The sequence below is a fragment of the Lepisma saccharinum genome, chromosome 23 (assembly GCF_977018435.1).
Source record: "Lepisma saccharinum chromosome 23, izLepSacc3.1, whole genome shotgun sequence".
Classification (NCBI taxonomy): domain Eukaryota; kingdom Metazoa; phylum Arthropoda; class Insecta; order Zygentoma; family Lepismatidae; genus Lepisma; species Lepisma saccharinum.
Window position 1 is genome coordinate 54,499,731 of NC_139251.1, and position 19,427 is coordinate 54,519,157.

The 19,427-nt window shown below is 39.4% G+C and overlaps 1 protein-coding gene across 1 annotated transcript in view; it reads right to left on the minus strand.

Annotated features, from left to right (window-relative positions):
* The window catches only part of LOC145977693 (phospholipase ABHD3-like), a 34,737-nt gene extending 27,115 nt beyond the window's left edge, over nucleotides 1–7,622 (minus strand). The window contains exons 1-2 of the mRNA XM_083109907.1: nucleotides 7,263–7,622; nucleotides 1,745–1,911 (exon numbers count right to left, since the gene is read on the minus strand). Of these exons, the coding sequence (XP_082966033.1) occupies nucleotides 1,745–1,911; nucleotides 7,263–7,391 (296 nt within the window). The 5' untranslated portion in view covers nucleotides 7,392–7,622. The remainder of the gene's footprint in view (nucleotides 1–1,744; nucleotides 1,912–7,262) is intronic.
* Nucleotides 7,623–19,427: the final 11,805 nt, after the last annotated feature.

Consider the following 19,427-nt stretch of genomic DNA (forward strand, 5'->3'; position numbering starts at 1 on the left):
TAAACATAATGAGCCGTGTAAATTGCGTATGCGCAGCAGAGCTAAGACGTATCAATCATATGCCAGGCGGACAGATCCTGCCCGGTGCCAGTAGCGAGGCAGCAGTGGTCCAAAATGGAAGCTCGTATTCCTTCTCCCGCCGCATGCGAGGTTCGGTCGGTGATAAAGTTCCTGAATGCACAAAGCATTGCGCCAATTGACATTCATCGTCAGCTCTGTGAGGTCTATGGGCCGAACATTATGAGTAAGCAGATGGTGCGTCGCTGGTGTCGGCAGTTTTCGGAAGGTCGTCAAAGTGTCCATGATGAAGAGCGCAGTGGGAGTCCGTCCCTCATCACTGATGATCTGGTTGAGCTGGTGCGGAAGCATCGTAGAGAACCGTCGCTTCACGATTACGGAGTTGAGTAGCCTTTTTCCAGATATCGCGATCCGTGTTGCATGAGATTGTCACGCAGCGCCTGCTGTTCAAAAAATTGTGTGCCAGGTGGGTGCCGAAAAACCTGACACCCGAACACAAAATGAAACGTTCAGGAGCAGCACTGACATTCCTGCAACGGTACCATGGTGACGGCGATGATTTCCTCGACAGGATCGTCACGGGCGATGAGACGTGGATTTCGCACTTCACACAGGAAACCAAGCAGCAGTCAATGCATTGGCGGCATAGTGGATCTCCGGTCAAGAAGAAATTCAAACAGACGCTGTCGGTACAGAAAGTGATGTGCACCGTGTTTTGGGACAGGAAGGGCATTTTGCTCATTGACTTCCTCCCCAGAGGTGAAACGGTGAACGCTGACCATTACTGTGAAACACTAAGGAAATTGCGACGTGCCATTCAAAACAAGAGGCGTGGCATGTTTACTGCATGTGTTGTGCTCCTCCATGACAATACTCGTCCACATACGGCTCGGCGCACAGCAGCTGTTTTGACTGAATTTGGCTGGGAGTTCTTTGATAATCCACCTTACAGTCCTGATCTGGCTCCCAGCGATTTTCACGTTTTCTTGCACCTCAAGAAATTCCTGTCCTCCGGTGAGCGTTTTGGCAACGACGAAGTGCTGAAGACGTCTGTCACACCCTGGTTCCATTCACAGGCGGCAGAGTTCTACGACAGTGGGATCCAAAAGTTGATACCACGATACGACAAGTGTCTCAATTCTGGTGGTTGCTATGTTGAAAAATAACTGAACCTTTGCTGTACCTGTTGCCAATAAATGGTTTCCTGAAACTGTGTTGGTTTTTTTTTAAAAAAAATAGGGAAACTTACTTTCTGGATGCGCCTCGTATTTTCGTTAGAAATTCATTATTTCACCTAAAGAAATGTTCCACAATGCAGAATAGTACGTTAGCAATGTAAATAAGTGTGAAATAAATGATTTATAGGTGTCACCCCTATAGTAAAGTAGTACCAACTTTTCAAGTACTATTTTGCACCTCATAATTTCTTTGATCAGGATAAAGAACAACAAAATACTTTTTCCCCCAGTGTTATCCTACCTGAATCATAGTTTTCAAGAAACTGTTTCACAATATTCACACACTCTAGGTCCATGCATTTCATGTGAAAACGAACTTCACACACCACACAAAAATTGATTATAGGAATGGGTCATTGTCAGAAGTCATTTAATGCATTGAGTTTGGGTAACTTCGGAATACATTCACTGTCAAAGCCACTATCTGTACCCACAATAATATTCTTGTCCAAATATATGCAGAAAAAATGGCTATTATTTATACGTACCTTTCATATGTTATGTCAGGAAGCTGTAAACGAAGAAGAGATGCCAAAACTGTGTGAGCTCTGGCTTCAAAGCACCATAATGTTGGCCAATATATTTCCTTGAGAATGGGAAGGTTGACATCCAAGAATTTCCTAAATTTTCCATCTGCACCTATAAGAATTGGCTTCTGCAAGTTTAAAAAAATATGCATATATATATTAAATATCGTCAACTTAATTCATAAAAAAATAGTTTTTTTACTTTTTGTTTTGGGTCAAAGAAATGGGAAAAATCTCAAAGAACATGAAAGTTTAAACACATTTAGTTAACTGAAGTAAAATAAAAGGTTATGTCTCCTCTCCACCCACTGCCACTGGTCCATTTTAGGGGATTCTCAGCAAAAGAAGGAAGATGCAATTGCTTTGTTTCTTATACAAAATCATGAACAATAATATTCAAGTGCAACATCTTCTAGAACAAATACACATACGTGTTCCTATCTCCAAGACACGAGCCAAAGGGGGCCTCTTTTACTGTAGTAACAGAAGATCGAATATCATAAATAAATCACCTATCAGGAGAATGTGTGAACTGTACAACAGATGTTCCAAAAGGGAACCAAAATTAACTATATTTCACATGCCTATTGGGACATTCGAAAAAGTTATTCAAGGAATGGAAGAATAAATGTCAACAATGTAAACAAACGCAATTTTTGTAAATATATATTTCTTTCGTAGTTTATACTCAAATACATATATGTACGTACTTTCTAGTGTGTCAATTATTTACAGGTCATTTATTACACACATAATTAATATATTTCTTTAATGTAAATAACTTCTATCCTTGATTTATACTGTGTTTATTTCATTTCCATATTTTATGTAATTTATAATATATTATATTAGTATCTTATATATATTGTACATAGTGGTAAAGATCTGAAATACTGAGTGTAAAGATAAATACGTTGTGCATTGTACTTAATAATTGAAATCTTGTATTCATGTAGGCTATTTTTGTAGATAATAGTTAGATATTTATTCCACTCTCTTCAATTAACATGTATTATTATAACTCGGTTTGTTAACTGTTGTATACACATATAATTTAGCGTTGACATGTTTTATGTTTATTTACATTTCTGCACAATAATATTTCTTATCAAACTGTAAATTTACAAACTCAAAGCAAGAAATGTAGAACACTGTAATTGGCCTGTTGTGTTTAATAATAATAAATAAATAAACTTAGTAGTTAACACTGGAGGTGGTGCCATCAAAACACCCATCACCACCATCACACCACGACTGAAGCGGGATGGTGGCCCTCTGGACCTTTCTTGATAGTTTCTCATGAAATCATGACACCCTGTCATTTTGCACGTTGAAAGCCTCCCCCCGATATACATATTTATCCATCGGTAAACAGAATTATGTGCCTATTTTCTGTGTAACACTCCAGCAGGAACTTTGCCTTTATTGCTCTGACACGTTAACTTAGTTGTGAGACAGTGACCAGTACAACATTTGTAAGCATTCAGTCCTACATATACTACACGAGACATGCACATTTTTGGAAATGTTCAGTTGACGACCATCACTGATTTCACCAGTTGCTTGCAACGTGCTTACGGTGCATGGCCGTCCCTGCCTGGGGATGTCATTTGCTGTTCCAGTGTCAAAACACTGGAGGCTATGATATATAAATCTCTTGAAGATTTGAAACTTCTGGAGGGCATTGAAAATTTCGCCCACTGACTTCGGAGTGCTGTAACAGGCACATACTCGCCCCATTTCATCATGAAAGCTAAACACAAACGTTATATCAATTCTCAACTAGCAATGACTCAGGTGTTGCATCCCAATGGGAGAAATTGTTGACCTTGAACACCACATGTTTTTTTCTGTTTAGTCTACAAGACATTTAATCATAATGCAACTACTTGTTTGACTTCTTTAAAGATAGCCTATTTGTTATTAAAATCATATTAATTTTAGTTTACTTGTAAGGTCATGTGAAATAATGTGTATTTAATGTTTTAACTATCAGTACACTAAATTTCTTGTGTAATTCTGGTAGTGTCAAATACACCAAAAGTTGGCATGGATAGAAAAATAGACAAGACAGCTGGAAGTGACAAACACATGAAGATACGTTTCAGCTTTGGCTGATTAGAACCCAAAAATGTAAAATTTTCATATTGGTCATAAAAATAGTAATATCCAATCTGATAATATATTTAAGTTCTACAAAGACAGAAACTGTATAATTTGTTTTTATATCTGTCATCGGCAGGAAGAAAGTGATATGTAGAAAAAAAATGATATTACAGGAGAAGTAAACCTTATAAGATTTATCATATATCCTGTTTACCACTTATGTGAGCCACTAGGGCAGACATACATGGTAACACTTTACTATACCTGAGACAGATTTCTTCAAATTTACAGGAGAAAGTACTTATGCAAATCATTTTTTGTAGCGTTGTTGATGTTCGGGAATGTAGTTTTGATCCATTCTAACGCGAATGCATGTGGTTTTGTACGTAAATCTATTTCCGACGTGCTATTGCTGCTGCCGCCATTTTCTTTCTGCATGAGAGCACAATGTTCCATGTGTTTGATAACGTAAACACCGTAGTCAGTGTTTCAACGCACGCCGTCTTTTCGCTATAATATGATGTGCCGTTGTCCGTATATGCTAAATTGAATGGAGTGCTAATGGAACCTAACCCAACAGGCCTAACCTAACCTAGTAGGCATACCTCGTCCCCGTGATGGTTCGTGGGGCTATTGTGAATTTTTGGGCTAACGTCAATGTTTTTTGGGGCTAACATCAATGGTTTAATAATTACTCTTTATGTCGAAAATTGAACTTTTTTCGTGAAAAAATATCATGTTTTTAATTGTTTTTTTAAATTTAGGTATTTTTCGGTGAACAAGGATACAACACTGCATGCACACTCCAAATCTACAAAACACTGGCACAACGCGCGATGAACAGGTAAGCTATCGCAATATTATGTGGAAATAAGGAAGAACAGTAAGTACTCGTAAATGTAAGAAATATGCATTATTTTCGTTAGAAATTCATTATTTCACCTAAATAAATGTTCCCGAATGCAGAATAGTACGTTAGCAATGTAAAAAAGTTTGAAATAAATCATTGACAGGTGTCTCAGGTATAGTAAAGTAGTACCATTAAGGGGTTGTGTTTCTGTGGTACTTTAAGCTATGATAGGTTAGTGTTTTAATTTGCAAATCCATATTTGGTAAACAAATGCAAAGAGCACTAACCTTAACCTGCCTAACCTACTTCAAATTATTACTACTACAGTTACTTCTGCTTGTACTAATACTTATGTAAGGAAACAAGAAGGTCAAGTTTGGTGACTTTAGCATCATATTTGCTACATGTCAGTCACAGATGTGTGACGGTGAGGCATCTGTATTAGCTTTGAAGAAATATGGTAGGTTCGATACCCTCAACAAATTCAGCATTTTTCACTTGATTCATATGCCATTTGGGTCACACAAATTATTAAATTATAATGTAAAAATCCAAGTACATTCCAAGTTCACTATTTTTGCTCCACTACATGAACCATACCTAGAATTATGCTTAATTTGTGACTTACATCTTGTACGTTAAGCAATGAACAGTAAAACTACTGACACCTCATATGTGTAGATATTCAAAAAACCATTGACATCAAATTCAAACTCTGCTGTTAAAATTATGAATTCATCATATTAAAACACCGTTTGGCAAATTTCTCGTATCGGACAAATGGCTGAAATTTGCTAGTTCATTTAATTTGAATATTCGTACTTATGTATTCTACATTAAGAAACATTGCTGAAGGTGGCATTTCGCTTATTTCACGGAAATAAGCTCTATTTGCGACATATCGAGTAAGTTTTCTTCATTTCTTTTTGCCTTCGGTAACACACAAAATGGCGGTCACAGTTTCACTACCGTACTCGGCATGCAGTGTTTCCACCCCACTGCAACCAAAAATACCTACGTAGCCCCACAAACCATTCATACATAGCCTCACGAACCATTTCCGGTAAGGTTAGGTTAGGTAGGGTCACATATAGGTTACAATAGTTAAAAATTGGTTTTGAAAAAAATATGCGAAGCCCCACATACCATTCTCGCATAGCCCCACGAACCATTGATGCATAGCCCCACGAACCATTGACACAAGCCCCACGAACCATTTGCGGAAACGTACCTTCTTCAGTTACAAAAACACGTGTTTGGAAACACTGACCGGGATTACGTCATCACACAAAGGTTACATCCACCTGGAAGTAAATGGATGCAAGAGCTTACATGCATCGGTCACACATTTATATCGAAAAATAGATGATTTACCGGCAAAATTCAATGAACGATGCGAGAAAATACTTCCCCTAACTTCAACAAGTATAAAGAAACTGCATTCGGTACGTACTTTCTCCTGTAAATTTGAAGAAATCCGTTTGTCCGATACGAGAAATTTACCCACCGTTCTTTGCAGTGCATATAGTAGATGGAAAGAAAAATGTCTATTCAAAAATGGAATTTTAATGCAATGCAATTGTGATCTCATATTAGCTCAATCAACATCAAGCGAATGTGTGTCTGTTGGATTGTTTCTTGTGCTCTGCTGTTTAGGCAAATATACACATAGACAACCACAGACTGAACCTATACAAAAGGAGTGCCAGAAACACAGGAATACTACTATACAATAAACTTCCATGTGAAATAAAGGAGGAAAGAAATCTTAAGCTATTAAAAAAAAACAAAAAAACTATCTCTTAGAAATATCACCCTACAGCATAGAAGAATTTCTACAGCATATCTAAAACTACTTTCTCTGTCTCACCCATGTACATAATCAGTTGGACACAATATATCAACTTGTATGAAACCTTAATTAATCTGATATGCATCCCATATATGTAATCTAGTGGATGTAATATATATTTGAAACTCAATTATGCTGATCTATATCCCAAATGTGTAATCAAGGGTATGTAATATATATTTGTAACTCAATTATGTTGACCTGCACCCCATATATGAAATGTAGTGGATGTAATAGACATTTGTAACTCAATTATGCTGATCTACATCCCAAATATATTATCAAGGGTACCTATGTAATATATATTTGTAACCATAACTGCTATATGCCATGTATGTAATCAAACCGATATGTAATAATATATACTTGTAACTTTAATTATGCTGCATCCAAAATAAGTAATCAAGTGGATGTATTTGTACTGAAATCATGCTAATGTTATATGCAACAAATGACATGCTCTATACTGCTGCAGATAGAAATATCTACAATGTAGTCAACAGAACAAGAATAAATTACAATTACAATATAATCTGGTTACACTGTGAACTACAATATACGAATTATTGTAATAAATTTGAGGGGAAAGGCAAAACTAAATAATGTGCGTCTTAAGTGATTAAACCAAATTATGTGTTCCCCGCACACAATGGCGAAGTGAAGTTTATTACCTTGGCCACCTTACGTAGATAATACTGAAGGAACAGCGTCAAAGCAACGACTGCAAAAAACCACTGAGGAATGTTCTTCAGAAGTTCAATTGGTCGGGCCAAGAAAGAAAACAAACCGGTCAAGCCCATTGCTCTTGTATGAACAGATGTTACATTCCCATTCTCGATTAATCACTTCGGCTCATCTTGTCCTTTGAGATGGTTTCCTTGTTTGGAAATAACACAATTTTGTCATGCTGAGTTTCTACTTCATTACGTGAAAACGATCTTTCTCCCTATGATATGATACCATTACGTAATTTTCTACATGCTGATTTCATCGATTGTTATGCAATGCAGGAAGTGTCAAGGAATGCAGCCATGTTTAACAGCTGTTTACAAACGAGGTTATCTTTTGTACAGCACAAATGTCCATGTGAAACGGAAGAGTACACAGGTTGTTCAACAATGGAAGGAAAGCCAGAACGGGCACTACGACATAAAAAACATTTTAAATTCATTCATTTTACGGATTATGACACAAAAATGAGGTGAGCAAAATATCTCCCCGATATTTGTTTTGAATCTAGAGTAATAAGCCTTCAAACATCGTTGAAATTCACCTCCTACGTCACTGAAGTGAAAACGGACTCTTACGTACACTCACGTCATGTATCAGCGAGGCGTGCAGGCAATGCTTTCTGCTAGCCAAGTGACTTAGCCTGGATCGTGGAAGCGACAACAAAAAGTCATTAGTTATTAGTTACTGTGTAGATAACACAAATATCTTAAAATTCCAGTACAAAAACGAGTGCTTCATTTCTTGCAGATGCATGTCCGAACAGTGGCAACATTTATAGACGGTGTTAAAGGCGGAGCTACTGCGGAGCATGCGCACTCGTCTGGTCCCCCTCAAACATCCGGTTACGCTTAGGATTCTATGGACGTTAATACGAAAGGGCAAAGTAGTGATTCTTTTACAAGGAAATAGGGTGTCGGCTGTGTAGCATATGGTTGCACAGTTCAATCGGGAACAAATTTATTGAGTCAAGTATCACTTCGTAGGTTTCTGAAGGACGTAGAGAGACGAAACCTGTTGCTACAAGCAGAACGAGAAAGGACTGGTACCCGGAAAGGATTTTTACGACTTGCATTTTGTTACAAACATGTTTAATCGTTTTTTGTGGTGAAAAGCACGCCTCCTAGTGAGGTTTCAAACCGAAGCGACACGCAACAGCAGTGGTTCGTACCGAAGTGACAAGCGACACAGGCCCATTTAGTCTATAAATAAGCATTTACCACTCATGGGAAATCAAGTCTCAGGCGGCACAATACACGCCATTGGGATTCTGAGCGACACGTGCAGCTTGTCGTATCGCTTCGTTTCGAAAAATTTCATTGATCATTAAGTGGCACGGAGATTTCACACCGAAGCGACAAGCAACAGCCCCTTTACTCTAAAGGAAACAATTCATCTTGCATACGAGTACAACAGAGCGAGTCGACGCGATGTATGGTACTGAGAAAACAACAGTCCAGTCCAAGCGACACGTAAGGAAGCTTTCAGACTGCAGCGATACGTGTCTCTTGGAAATAAATATTAAAAAACAATACCTTCCGAACGACAAATTGCAGGTGTCGCTTGTCGCTCGGACTGGGCCGCTTTATCAATACCGTGCATTGTGTTGCCCCGGCCTGTTATTTGCGCAAGCGTGACTTGTGAATGGTTTGCTTTAGATCGAATGCTTCTGTGCGAAACCCCGATATCGCTTGTCGCTTCAATCTGAAAACTCCCTTGTTGCTTGAAGTAAATTCGTGCAAGAGAAAGTGGCATGCCATATCATAGGTTTTCCTCAGGCGGAAAGGCGACGTTGAAAGCACATATATTTACTAGCATTTGTTATGTGTCATTACTTCTGCAGATTTGTTGGCAAAGATTCACTTAAGCATACTTTATAAAATAATAATATCATTTGTTTTATAGAATTATCTTTCTCTCACTTTTCCATTTACAAAATAATTCAATATATTTAAACGTTCGTCGTGCGTGTACATGAGATACTTGTATGTACGTAGATTCTGTAGTACGTAGTGTGCTATACAACTGGCGGCCACAAAGACACGTCATATTTTAATAATCTGCTCTGCAGTTGACCTTCCGACGGATTCTAGACGTCCACTCCTTCATAGTAGAAGTTTAACAAATACCTTTCTTGACTATCGTAGCATAACTGATGAAAACAAGTGCTCATTTCTTACTTCGTATGCTGGTGAATCTGTACTGGCAACAACGGGGACTGGCCTAAACCGGAAGTTCCGGGGGGACCGGGCAAGACCTCACCAATGTTTATGTTTACATTTTTAACACGGTCTATAGTGGGTGCGTTCCGAAAGTCTTAACGAAACGAACGCATTCAACGAAAATAACTGGGCTCGTGAATCTGGCGAAACCAGTTATTTTACAGACTTATGGGACACACTAGGCGAAAGCGCAGGCACAGCGTTTTATTTAGAGAAAGTTTCCGCATGGCGTCCAGCGGAAGGAATGTCCTTATGGCACAAATAAACCCTACTGTGGACATTGTTACTCATTTTAATCAGATTCTAACATGGACGTCCGCAGGATTTTTTCCAGGGAGGGGCAAGGAAGGTATTTTTTCCAGGGGGGGGCAAACGAAGGCAAATTTTCCCCCAAAATAGTGTTGTTCCCTAAAAAACGTTGCTTAAATTTGAATTTATGGTGTTCGTGCAATAATTAACACATATTATTGTGGCTAAAATGAAATTATGAATCCATCGGCACGCGCGTTGTCTACAGGCAGCAGACGATTCTCACCGAACAAACCAGCCTCCTGGCCCGTGTGTTTGATGATTCTCGTTCTTGCACGAAACGCACGGAATGCGACTTTTGGGACAGCAAATGAAACGCACGGAAGCACTTATGGGACAGCCAGCAGTTACCATAACTCGTTTAACACGTTAAACTCGTGCGACTTTCCGAACGGGCCCTGGATAATAAACCTTTTCGAGCAAGGCCTCATCTCCAGGAAGCTATCAACTCGAGGCAAGCCACGGCACCTAGCGACCTGTTGAGGAAGATGAGTCAAGGCAAAATGGATCATATACCTTTTCCTGCTCCCACAAAAATGGGCAATAATGAACTAACCGATCTCTAACTACGCGCTGGTAATGATCAGGCAGTTCATACGAACTAATCGGCATCTTTCGGAACGGGCCCTATAATGGGGCTGTTCATTGCCAAACTTTTCCGTTAGAGGCGCCAAACCTGTTGTGTCCAGAAATAATTTCGTTCGTCATTTGGTTGCCCTAAGCTTTACATTGGAGCGCGATGGGATGGCTATTCAAACGTCATTTTCAACGAAGGTAACAATTTCTCGTGTAAATCGATAATAAATATTGGTTTAGCAAAGCTTTAAGATTATGTAGAAAGTCATAAGTTTCCGAAAATTACATTCTCCTGAAACTAAGAATTAATACATGAAAGCGCAACGGCAGGGTAGCTCAAACGGGCAAAATATAGTATGTTTATGCACAAAGAGCACTAAACTAGACGTCATTTGGGTCGTCCCTAGCTGGTACGGGTGGATAATACAAAAAATCAGACTTTTACACTACGCTTTATGCTTTTTTTTCTGGTTGCGCGTATGTGTAATTCAATGGAGGGAGTTGGAATCGGTGAAAGCAGAGAAACTCCCCAAACTATAATATATATATATATATATATATATATATATATATATATATATATATATATATATATTAAGTGCGCAAGCGCATGATATTTATTATTATACACTATCACTATGATACTATGCCCTATCCGATAACTTAATACTAACGTATGTTTTCATTGTATTAAGCAAGGAGACATTTTCCCTCGTATTTTCGTCTTTTTTTTTTTTTTGAAAACTGCAATTTTAAAATTACAATTCCTGTAAATAAGAAAGCTATAGAGGTTGCGAGACATGAGAGAAAACATAAAATATTTTTTGTAATAATTATTATTCTCGATAAATGTGTATATATAAAACAGAGGGCCATATTTACTAGTCATGCGGAAAAGTATATTACGTGAAAAGAAAAAGTCAGTTATTAAAAACAAAACAACTATAAAAATAAAAATACAGTCGCACGGAATTATTATGTCTTATTTTATACCGGATTCACAACAAAAAAGCCCTTAAATTTTGAAAATTTCAAGTGGCGTATACAAGTGCTGTGCAAAATTTAAGGCTTTTTGAGTTCCAATATCTTATCTGTTGTAAACGATCGTCATTTCAACAATCAAAAATCTTATTTTTACAGCACTTATTATTCAACTATCATGTGCAGGCACAATTTCTGAGATTAAGATGAAATTAAACTTACAATTTAATTTAATAGCACCACCTTCCCTATGTATTTAAATGGGAGAACAATTGCCCATCAAAGCGGGGGACACAACAGGGGTGCTGCCACCTACAATAGTTTGCTTTGACCAGGCCCATTCAGGTACTCGGTGGAAGGTTTTCCCATCAAAATGACAAAGCAATACTGCCACCAATAGTCAATGACTGAACACTTGAACAGTCTTGTTCATTGCCAATACATTGGTTCTGACTGGCAAGACAAGATTATTGTTAATAGCACGATCCAAAATGTTGATCAAGGGACTCGAGCCTAGGATGACCAGACACACACATTCAAAAAAGAGGACAGAGCATAGCGAAAAAAGAAGACAAAGTCATAAAAAAGAGGACACCGCAAAATATGGCAACACATTTGCCATTACTCATAATTTAATCAATATATATATATAAAAAATACCAACACTGCTTACAGTCCTAATCTGTTATTTAACAAATGACAAAGAACATCTACAATTTTAAGCACATATTTTTACTCCTTTTCTAATTCTTGGGTATTTGAATGAAATATCCCCACAAGTGAATACAAATGTAACAAGTAAGATTAGCTTTAACATATTTCCAAACACCGAATTACAATTTTTAGGTAGTTTAGATTGGATAGAGAAACATTATTTTAATTTTAATGCCACTCTTTCAACAGCAGGGAAAAGTGACAGCCACCTTACACTTTAACCCAAAAATCGCTATTGTGAAATTTTGGCATACTTCAGTTTTTTTACGTACCTTTGGCTTTTCCTAGATTGAAGAATGTAAGGCTTTGTTGATGATGTACTGACTGAAATGTGGTATTTACCAGATTTGAGGGTCTTAATTGGAACATTGTTTCGAAATATTATTTTTGTTACAATGGTACAAATTGTTCAAATTCGCACAGTCGTTAGCACAAGCTGTTTTTGTGAGAATTACTTTTCCCCGTAAATGTGATTAATGTTAATAGTTTGTTATCGCACTTTTATGTATAAACTGAAGTGCTAATACAGTCTGTGCATTGTAAGAAGAAAATTGAAATAAGTTCACATTCATTACCTATTTTAATGCATTTTTTTAAATTTTAGGGTGCCTTTTAAGTGCCTATTTTCGTGCCTTTTCTAAGTTTATAGTGCCTATTTCAGAGATTTTTAGTGCCTATAAGTCCGCACCCTACTAATGACTCAGTCGGGAAAGTGATCGTCTTGAGCTCCCAGCTAGGTGAGCATTGCTCGAGTACTTAATGCACCCCATATCATATGCCTTAAATTAAGATCATTACATGTGGAAGCATTCTCTAGGCAGCACATTGGCTATCGTCTTTGCTATACTCTTTCCAAAAAGGAGGACCTTTACCGATTTCTAAAAAATCCGCCCGGACGCCGGACAGACACCTAAAAAGGAGGACATGTCCAGACAAAACAGGACGTCTGGTCACCCTACTCGAGCCCCCTCGCCCAGGATTTTTTTTCTGTTTACGCTAGATAAAATTAGGATTTTTGTTTCTTGAATAATGTAACAATAATTTAAGGAGAGAAATAATTATCAAGGCAGTACGAATAATGTTCTATAACCTTGTTTTTGTTAATTGCACGTACCCAAGGTGGGGATCAAAGGGCTCGAACCCCCCCCAGGAAACTTTTCTGTTTACTCTAGATAGAATTAGGTTCTTGTCTTCTTGAATCTGACGATAATTTAAGGAGAGAAATAATTATCAAGGCAAGACGGAGAATCTTCTATAACCCTGTTGTTCATAACATTGCACGTAAATGTTTCTTGCGCTTTCGGTGTTGTCCCAGCGAACTTGAGCACTATGTAAAGACTTGTCAGCATTTGGAAGCTGCACAACAAAGGCAGCGCCACAAGTAGGGCGATCCGTTGTAATTTTTAATCTCTGGAAAGCGCGAGAGTGAACGTTCTTGAATAAGAGGAGCCGAACTACTAGCAATATTAACGAATTTTTTTATCTGCCGAACGTTCTAGAATATAATGAGGATATAAATATGCGACTTCAATTTTCCGGTTGATCTGTACAACATAATCGGTTAATGAGACTTCAGAGGTAAGTGTGACAGTTCATACATTCGATTGGTGATCAGTCAGTGTCCATTAGTAGCTTTATAAAATCTATTGATTCGAAAATAAAATAAAAAGGACTAAATACCGTAAAGTATCGAAGTCTACTGCTTGTTCAAGTTCGGATCCATAGCTGAAGACATTGACGATAGAGGAACTTCCGGAACCTCAGGGTAGTGCAAGTTCAGGTCGAGGGCCGAAGAGATCGAATGTCTCTCTCTCTCTCTCTCTCTCTCTCTCTCTCCCTCTCCCTCTCTCTAAAGTGAATATTTCAGCAATACCGGGTATTGGAGCGGTTTATTAAAAAAGAAATAAGCTGCACAGGTCAACTGAAAATCAAAGTTTTGACTGATCATTTAGTTGTGCCCGGACCAAATTTCGTGTAAGCTGTCCGAGAATTTCATGGCATAAAGAAATAATTTTGTTTAAGCCTACTAGGTTCGACACACTCAAACAATGAACTACTATGAAGGGACAGCCGACATTTTATGAATGTCGAGAAAAGAAAGCAAGAAGATGTTGCATATGTAGGCTCTACCAGGACCCGAATCAGAGCTCTGCCATATCGTGCCATTGCTCTACCAACTGAGCCACCGAGCCACCCTTGACTGCAACTAATTTTTCACTAAAATGTCTACATACAAGGGTTGGATAAAAAGTAATGGCAACACTGGTATAATTGGTACTTGACTGTATTGGCAGAGGAGCACGTGTTACATTCCTTCAAAGTAAGCGCCCCTCATCTCTACGACCTTCTGTCACACGTATGGAAGGCGTCGTACACCGTCAGCGCGTCCATCTCTGTCGATGTCCCGCAGTGACCGCCCTATAGCACGTATGATGGCTTCGCGCGTGTCGTAGTGCTTCCCGCCCAGTGGTTCCTTCATTTTGACAAAACGGTCGTAATCACACGGTCTCATACCGGTGAATACGGCGGATGTTCCTGTACCTCCCACTACCAGTTATGCAGGAACTCCGTCACATTGTTCGCAGTGTGACACCTTGCATTGTCAAGCAGAATGATGGGACACCGTGCCGTCGCTTCCTTCTTAATGCGAGACGAAGGTGGTGTTGCAAGAAGGTGCAGAAGTAGGCTGCGTTGACCGTCTGCCTGAGAGACGTTGTTCTTCTTGCCTAAACATATTGTTAGGGCGCCTTCACTCTCGTCCTCGGCTTCAGAGCACTGCTGTTTTTGACTGAATAACATACAATCGCTCCCACTCGACTATACTTCCTCGTCTGACATTCCTTTATCAGCCACGAAACGCTTGTGGCGCTGTGACTCACCCCTTTCACGGGACAGCAGTGTTGCCACTACTTTTTATCCAACCCTTGTATTACATGTCCCGTGTATGTCAAATCGTAAGATTTTATCCTGTCTGTTTAACAAACAAGCACAGGAAATAAAGGAGAAAGAAGAAAACTGAGGAGCATTCCCACCGGTTGAGGAAACATTTTACTGCCGTAGTCAACACGAGGTGACGATAACAGTGGCCTACTAAGGGAGATTTCGCACCGTGTCGCCTGAGGATTTCACAAGTCGGCCTTTGTTGCTACGGGGTGAAACGTTACTGTTGATTGGCTCATTCTAAACGACATGTATTGCGTGTCTCTTCGGTCTGAAATCTTCCTAAGTCTTGAAGATCCAAGTCACAAGGATTGAAAAGTAGGGCTTTGTTAAGGGTTAGGTGCAAGGCAGGCGACAGCACCCTAAAGGATCATATCCAAACCTGCAGGAAGAACGCATCTTATTTAAGTCTGCAATACGAAATGATAAAAAATTCTGGTGAGTTGTTTTTAAAAAATGTGTCCGAGATAAAGAGTGGCGTGCTCAGGATTTTCGGAAGGAAGAGGGGAGGGGATATGCATACTACTTTTGCGATTAGTCCTCATTTTACTATCTTTTCCTGACTTTGGCGTTCTTTTTTAAGCAATACTTGGTGAAATGGGGTTATGACACCACCAACCCTCCATTGGGCACGCCACTGGAGATAAATGAGTAAGCATTTGATCATATTGGAAGATGAAACATTAGAACGGAAGGGATTTTACTGTGCATTAATTGTTTCGCGATCCAGCTGTATTCGAGAAGACCTTCTTTATTTTGTGCCGATATACAAGGACAAGACTGCAGAAGCTGTGACCGACAATTTTGAACACTTGAAAGTACTTAGGCCTGAATATAAACAATTTGGTGGGTTTCTGCTTTTATAAGAACTGCAAATGTGTGAGGACAAGACACATTAGTGGTGTTTAGGCTCGAATCAGAGAGAAATATTCGAGAACTGTCAAGTATTACGCTTGGTACATGCCAAACCTAGCTGACTGTGTTGCCAGTTTATATGGTTTGTTGAAGAATGGGGTGCACTGGTCATGGACAGATGTTCATATGAAGGAATTTCAGTATGTCAAGGATCTGCTCTCTAAGTATTTAGTACACACGGTATATGATCCTAACAAAGACTCATACCTGATGTCCGATGCATCTCCTCTCGCTACGGGAGCAGCCATAATGCACAAGATAAACGGAGTCCTAAAGCCTATCATGTGTATGGAGGGTACTTTATCCGCTGCGGAAAGGAACTACACTCAATTGGAAAGGGAATAACTTGCATTAGTCCGTGGAGTAAAATACTTTTACAAGTACCTCATTGGACGACATTATGTTGCATTTACTGACTCGAAACCTTTTTCTCACCTGCTGGATCCTAGAAGTAGCGTGCCTGCTCTGGCCATCAGCAGAATCAACAGATGGAAGTTAGTATTGGAAGAACTCTACGCCTCATGTAGAGTTGGCTGATGCACTGTCTAGAATTTGTGGTGCAGATGATCCAGTTCATGATGATCATGAAGATTTCGCATGTCAGTTGACAGCTGAGTCGGTTGTCCTTAATCTAATTGAATCTTCGGTGTTGACGTGCGTTGCGCTGGAATCACAACGTGATCCTGAGTTTTCAAAAGTCTTCGAATATGTTCAAGGGAGATGGCCACAATTCATCGGGAGAACAAAAGGGCATCCTGTCAGAAAAATATTCGACAGGCGATATGATGTCCACATACAGAAGGGATGTACACGTGGGTGAAAGACTGCTCATGCCTGAATCTTGCATCCAAAGTGTCCTTTCTCTGTTGCACAAATTCCACCAGGGAACGTTCAAAATGAAAGAAATAGCTCGTTCATCGTTCTTCTGGAACACGATGAACGAAGACATTGAAAGGCTCATGTCTTTGTGTGACACGTGTTTGAGTTACAATAACAGGCCGAACGTACCTGGTACCTGATTCGAAACGTGGCCTATCGCATCGCAACCTTTTGAGCGTGTCCATCTTGATTTTTTCCATTTATCAGATATGAATTTCCTGTGCTGGTTGACGCTTATTCTCATTGGATATCTGTGTGGAGAGTGAAGAATATGCAGTTTGACATCGTAACGCAACTTCCATGCTGCGTTTGGGATCGAACCAAGAACCTCTAGATTGAATTGGGTGATGTAGTTATTTCTCATTCATCTCTCAGATGGTTATCACTCGCTTGGCCTAAATGTGATAAATGCAAGAGGTTACTTTTAAAGGAATGGCGATAGAAATTAACTTAGGTTAGATATGGGTTTTATACTCTCCATGACTGAACCGATATGGATTGGTTTAGAAATGGATATTACTTGCCTTACAAATAGACGAAGATTGTTCCTACACTTGTCCTCTCAAATGTCACTTGTCTGACCTCCCTGTCAGACATCGATTCAATCACACACCATCGTCCAATAATCGTTCTCCACTTTGCTTCTCTCTCACAATCCGCAGCCCTTACTCTCTCTCGTATTCTCGCCAACTGATCACACTTCCTGACAATTCCAACACTCATGCCACATACGCCTTCCAAGTCAATCACCCGACCTTTGCCTGATTACTTATTCAGCATTCCTTTCTCTGATACCTGCTATGCTAAGACTTTATACTTCTTACCCAATACCTTGGGTACGATACGACATCATGATTGGTCGTTTAGATGAATTTCCTTCATGCTTTGGATATCCGAAAACCTATGTAACTGACAATGGCCAACCATTTGCATCTTCAGAGTTTCACGCTTATTGTTCAAAGAGGAATATCAAGTTCTTCATTCAGCTCCGTACACCCCCCAATCAAATGGTCTAGCTAAAAGGAATGCTGAGGTATTGAAGATCATGCTCGAAAAGAACTGTTCGAATCGTTCGTGCATCACTTTGCGAGACATGGACAAGTACGTTCTTGAACTACTAGGCAGATTGAGAATTACTCCAGTGCACGGATATAGTCCGACTGAACGCTTGCTTAAGTTTCGGCCAAGAAGGGATATTTCCACTTCTGACACATCAGATGGTTCCAAGAATCAGCCTATTGGTCCTATGTCAATTATAATTTCCCAGAGACCAAGACGACCGCCTGACCGCTATGTGCAAACTCGGTGAGACAGGAGTCTCTTCTGCCAAATGGGGGAGAGTGTCGTGTACCGACTGAACATATACGCTGATCCACGCCAGACCTGATCTGCATCATCTGTGCACGCCAGACCTGGTTATTAAGTGTTTTTTGTCATCAGTATTCTGTGTAATAGTTTCCGTCATGTATGTCAAGGTTATTAGAAGTATATGTATGCACCAAAAATCTATACCGTCCTTCGTGACGAGGCATCTAGCATTTATGCCATAATGTAAGTTGTTGTATTAATTCTGTTATCTTATTCGTGAATTATACACTTTTGTTTGTGTCCGTACTCCAGTCGTATTATTTACTCCATTTCCTGGATTACCGAAGAACAGAAAGATCCCAAACTCAACAATGGAGATGAGTGACGATATGATGAAATTGATGAATTAACACTCACAAACATCCATGTTCAGGCTGGGATTCGAACCCAGGACTCCTGACATCGTAGCGCGATGTGCTAACCACTCCGCCACGGGGACCGGCTGTTGGCTATAGGGCTTGTCTATTTTACAAACACATTTGAACATATATAGCATTAATAAGGATCCCAGGTTCGAATGGGTGTTCTTTGTCAGTGTCCCTTCATCAATTTCACCACATCGTCATTCATCTTCATCTTCGCGAGAAGCCGAAAGTGTCAGAAAAGCAATAAATAGTCCAGGACCTGGCTATGGTTCTGTAGGAAAGTTTGAGTTTAGATAACTTTTTTTCACCAATGCTTATTTGGTGTCTCGGGAAGCAACCGCCACCTGGTACATATTCCCGCTATGACGTCATCAAAGATGGCGGCCACTCGATCACAAAACTGCTCATATCTCTGTAAATACTTGACCGATTTTGATGGAAATCGAGTCAGTATGTTGTAATTTCTACAGGTATTTAGAAGGTGAATGAAGATGATTTGTAAACAATCTTGTTTATTGCTCTTCTAGTTTTCCCTCGCATAAAAAGGTCCATAGCTACTTTCACTTCATATATATTGCAATAAATTCAATATTACTGTTGAGTTTTTTTTTTAAGTCCACATTATGCGCAGAAAGGCTCATCGGAACTGGACCTACAGTTTAAAGTGGGATCCGAACCACCACATGGCTCCACTGTGTATCAAACTCGGAACCACTTGATTAAAAATTCACGATTGTATGATTTGGTCTATTTTACTTCGCCTTCCTGTCACTTTTGGCTAATCACGAAGATGAAGATGAATGACGATTGATGTAATTGATGAAGGGACACTCACAAG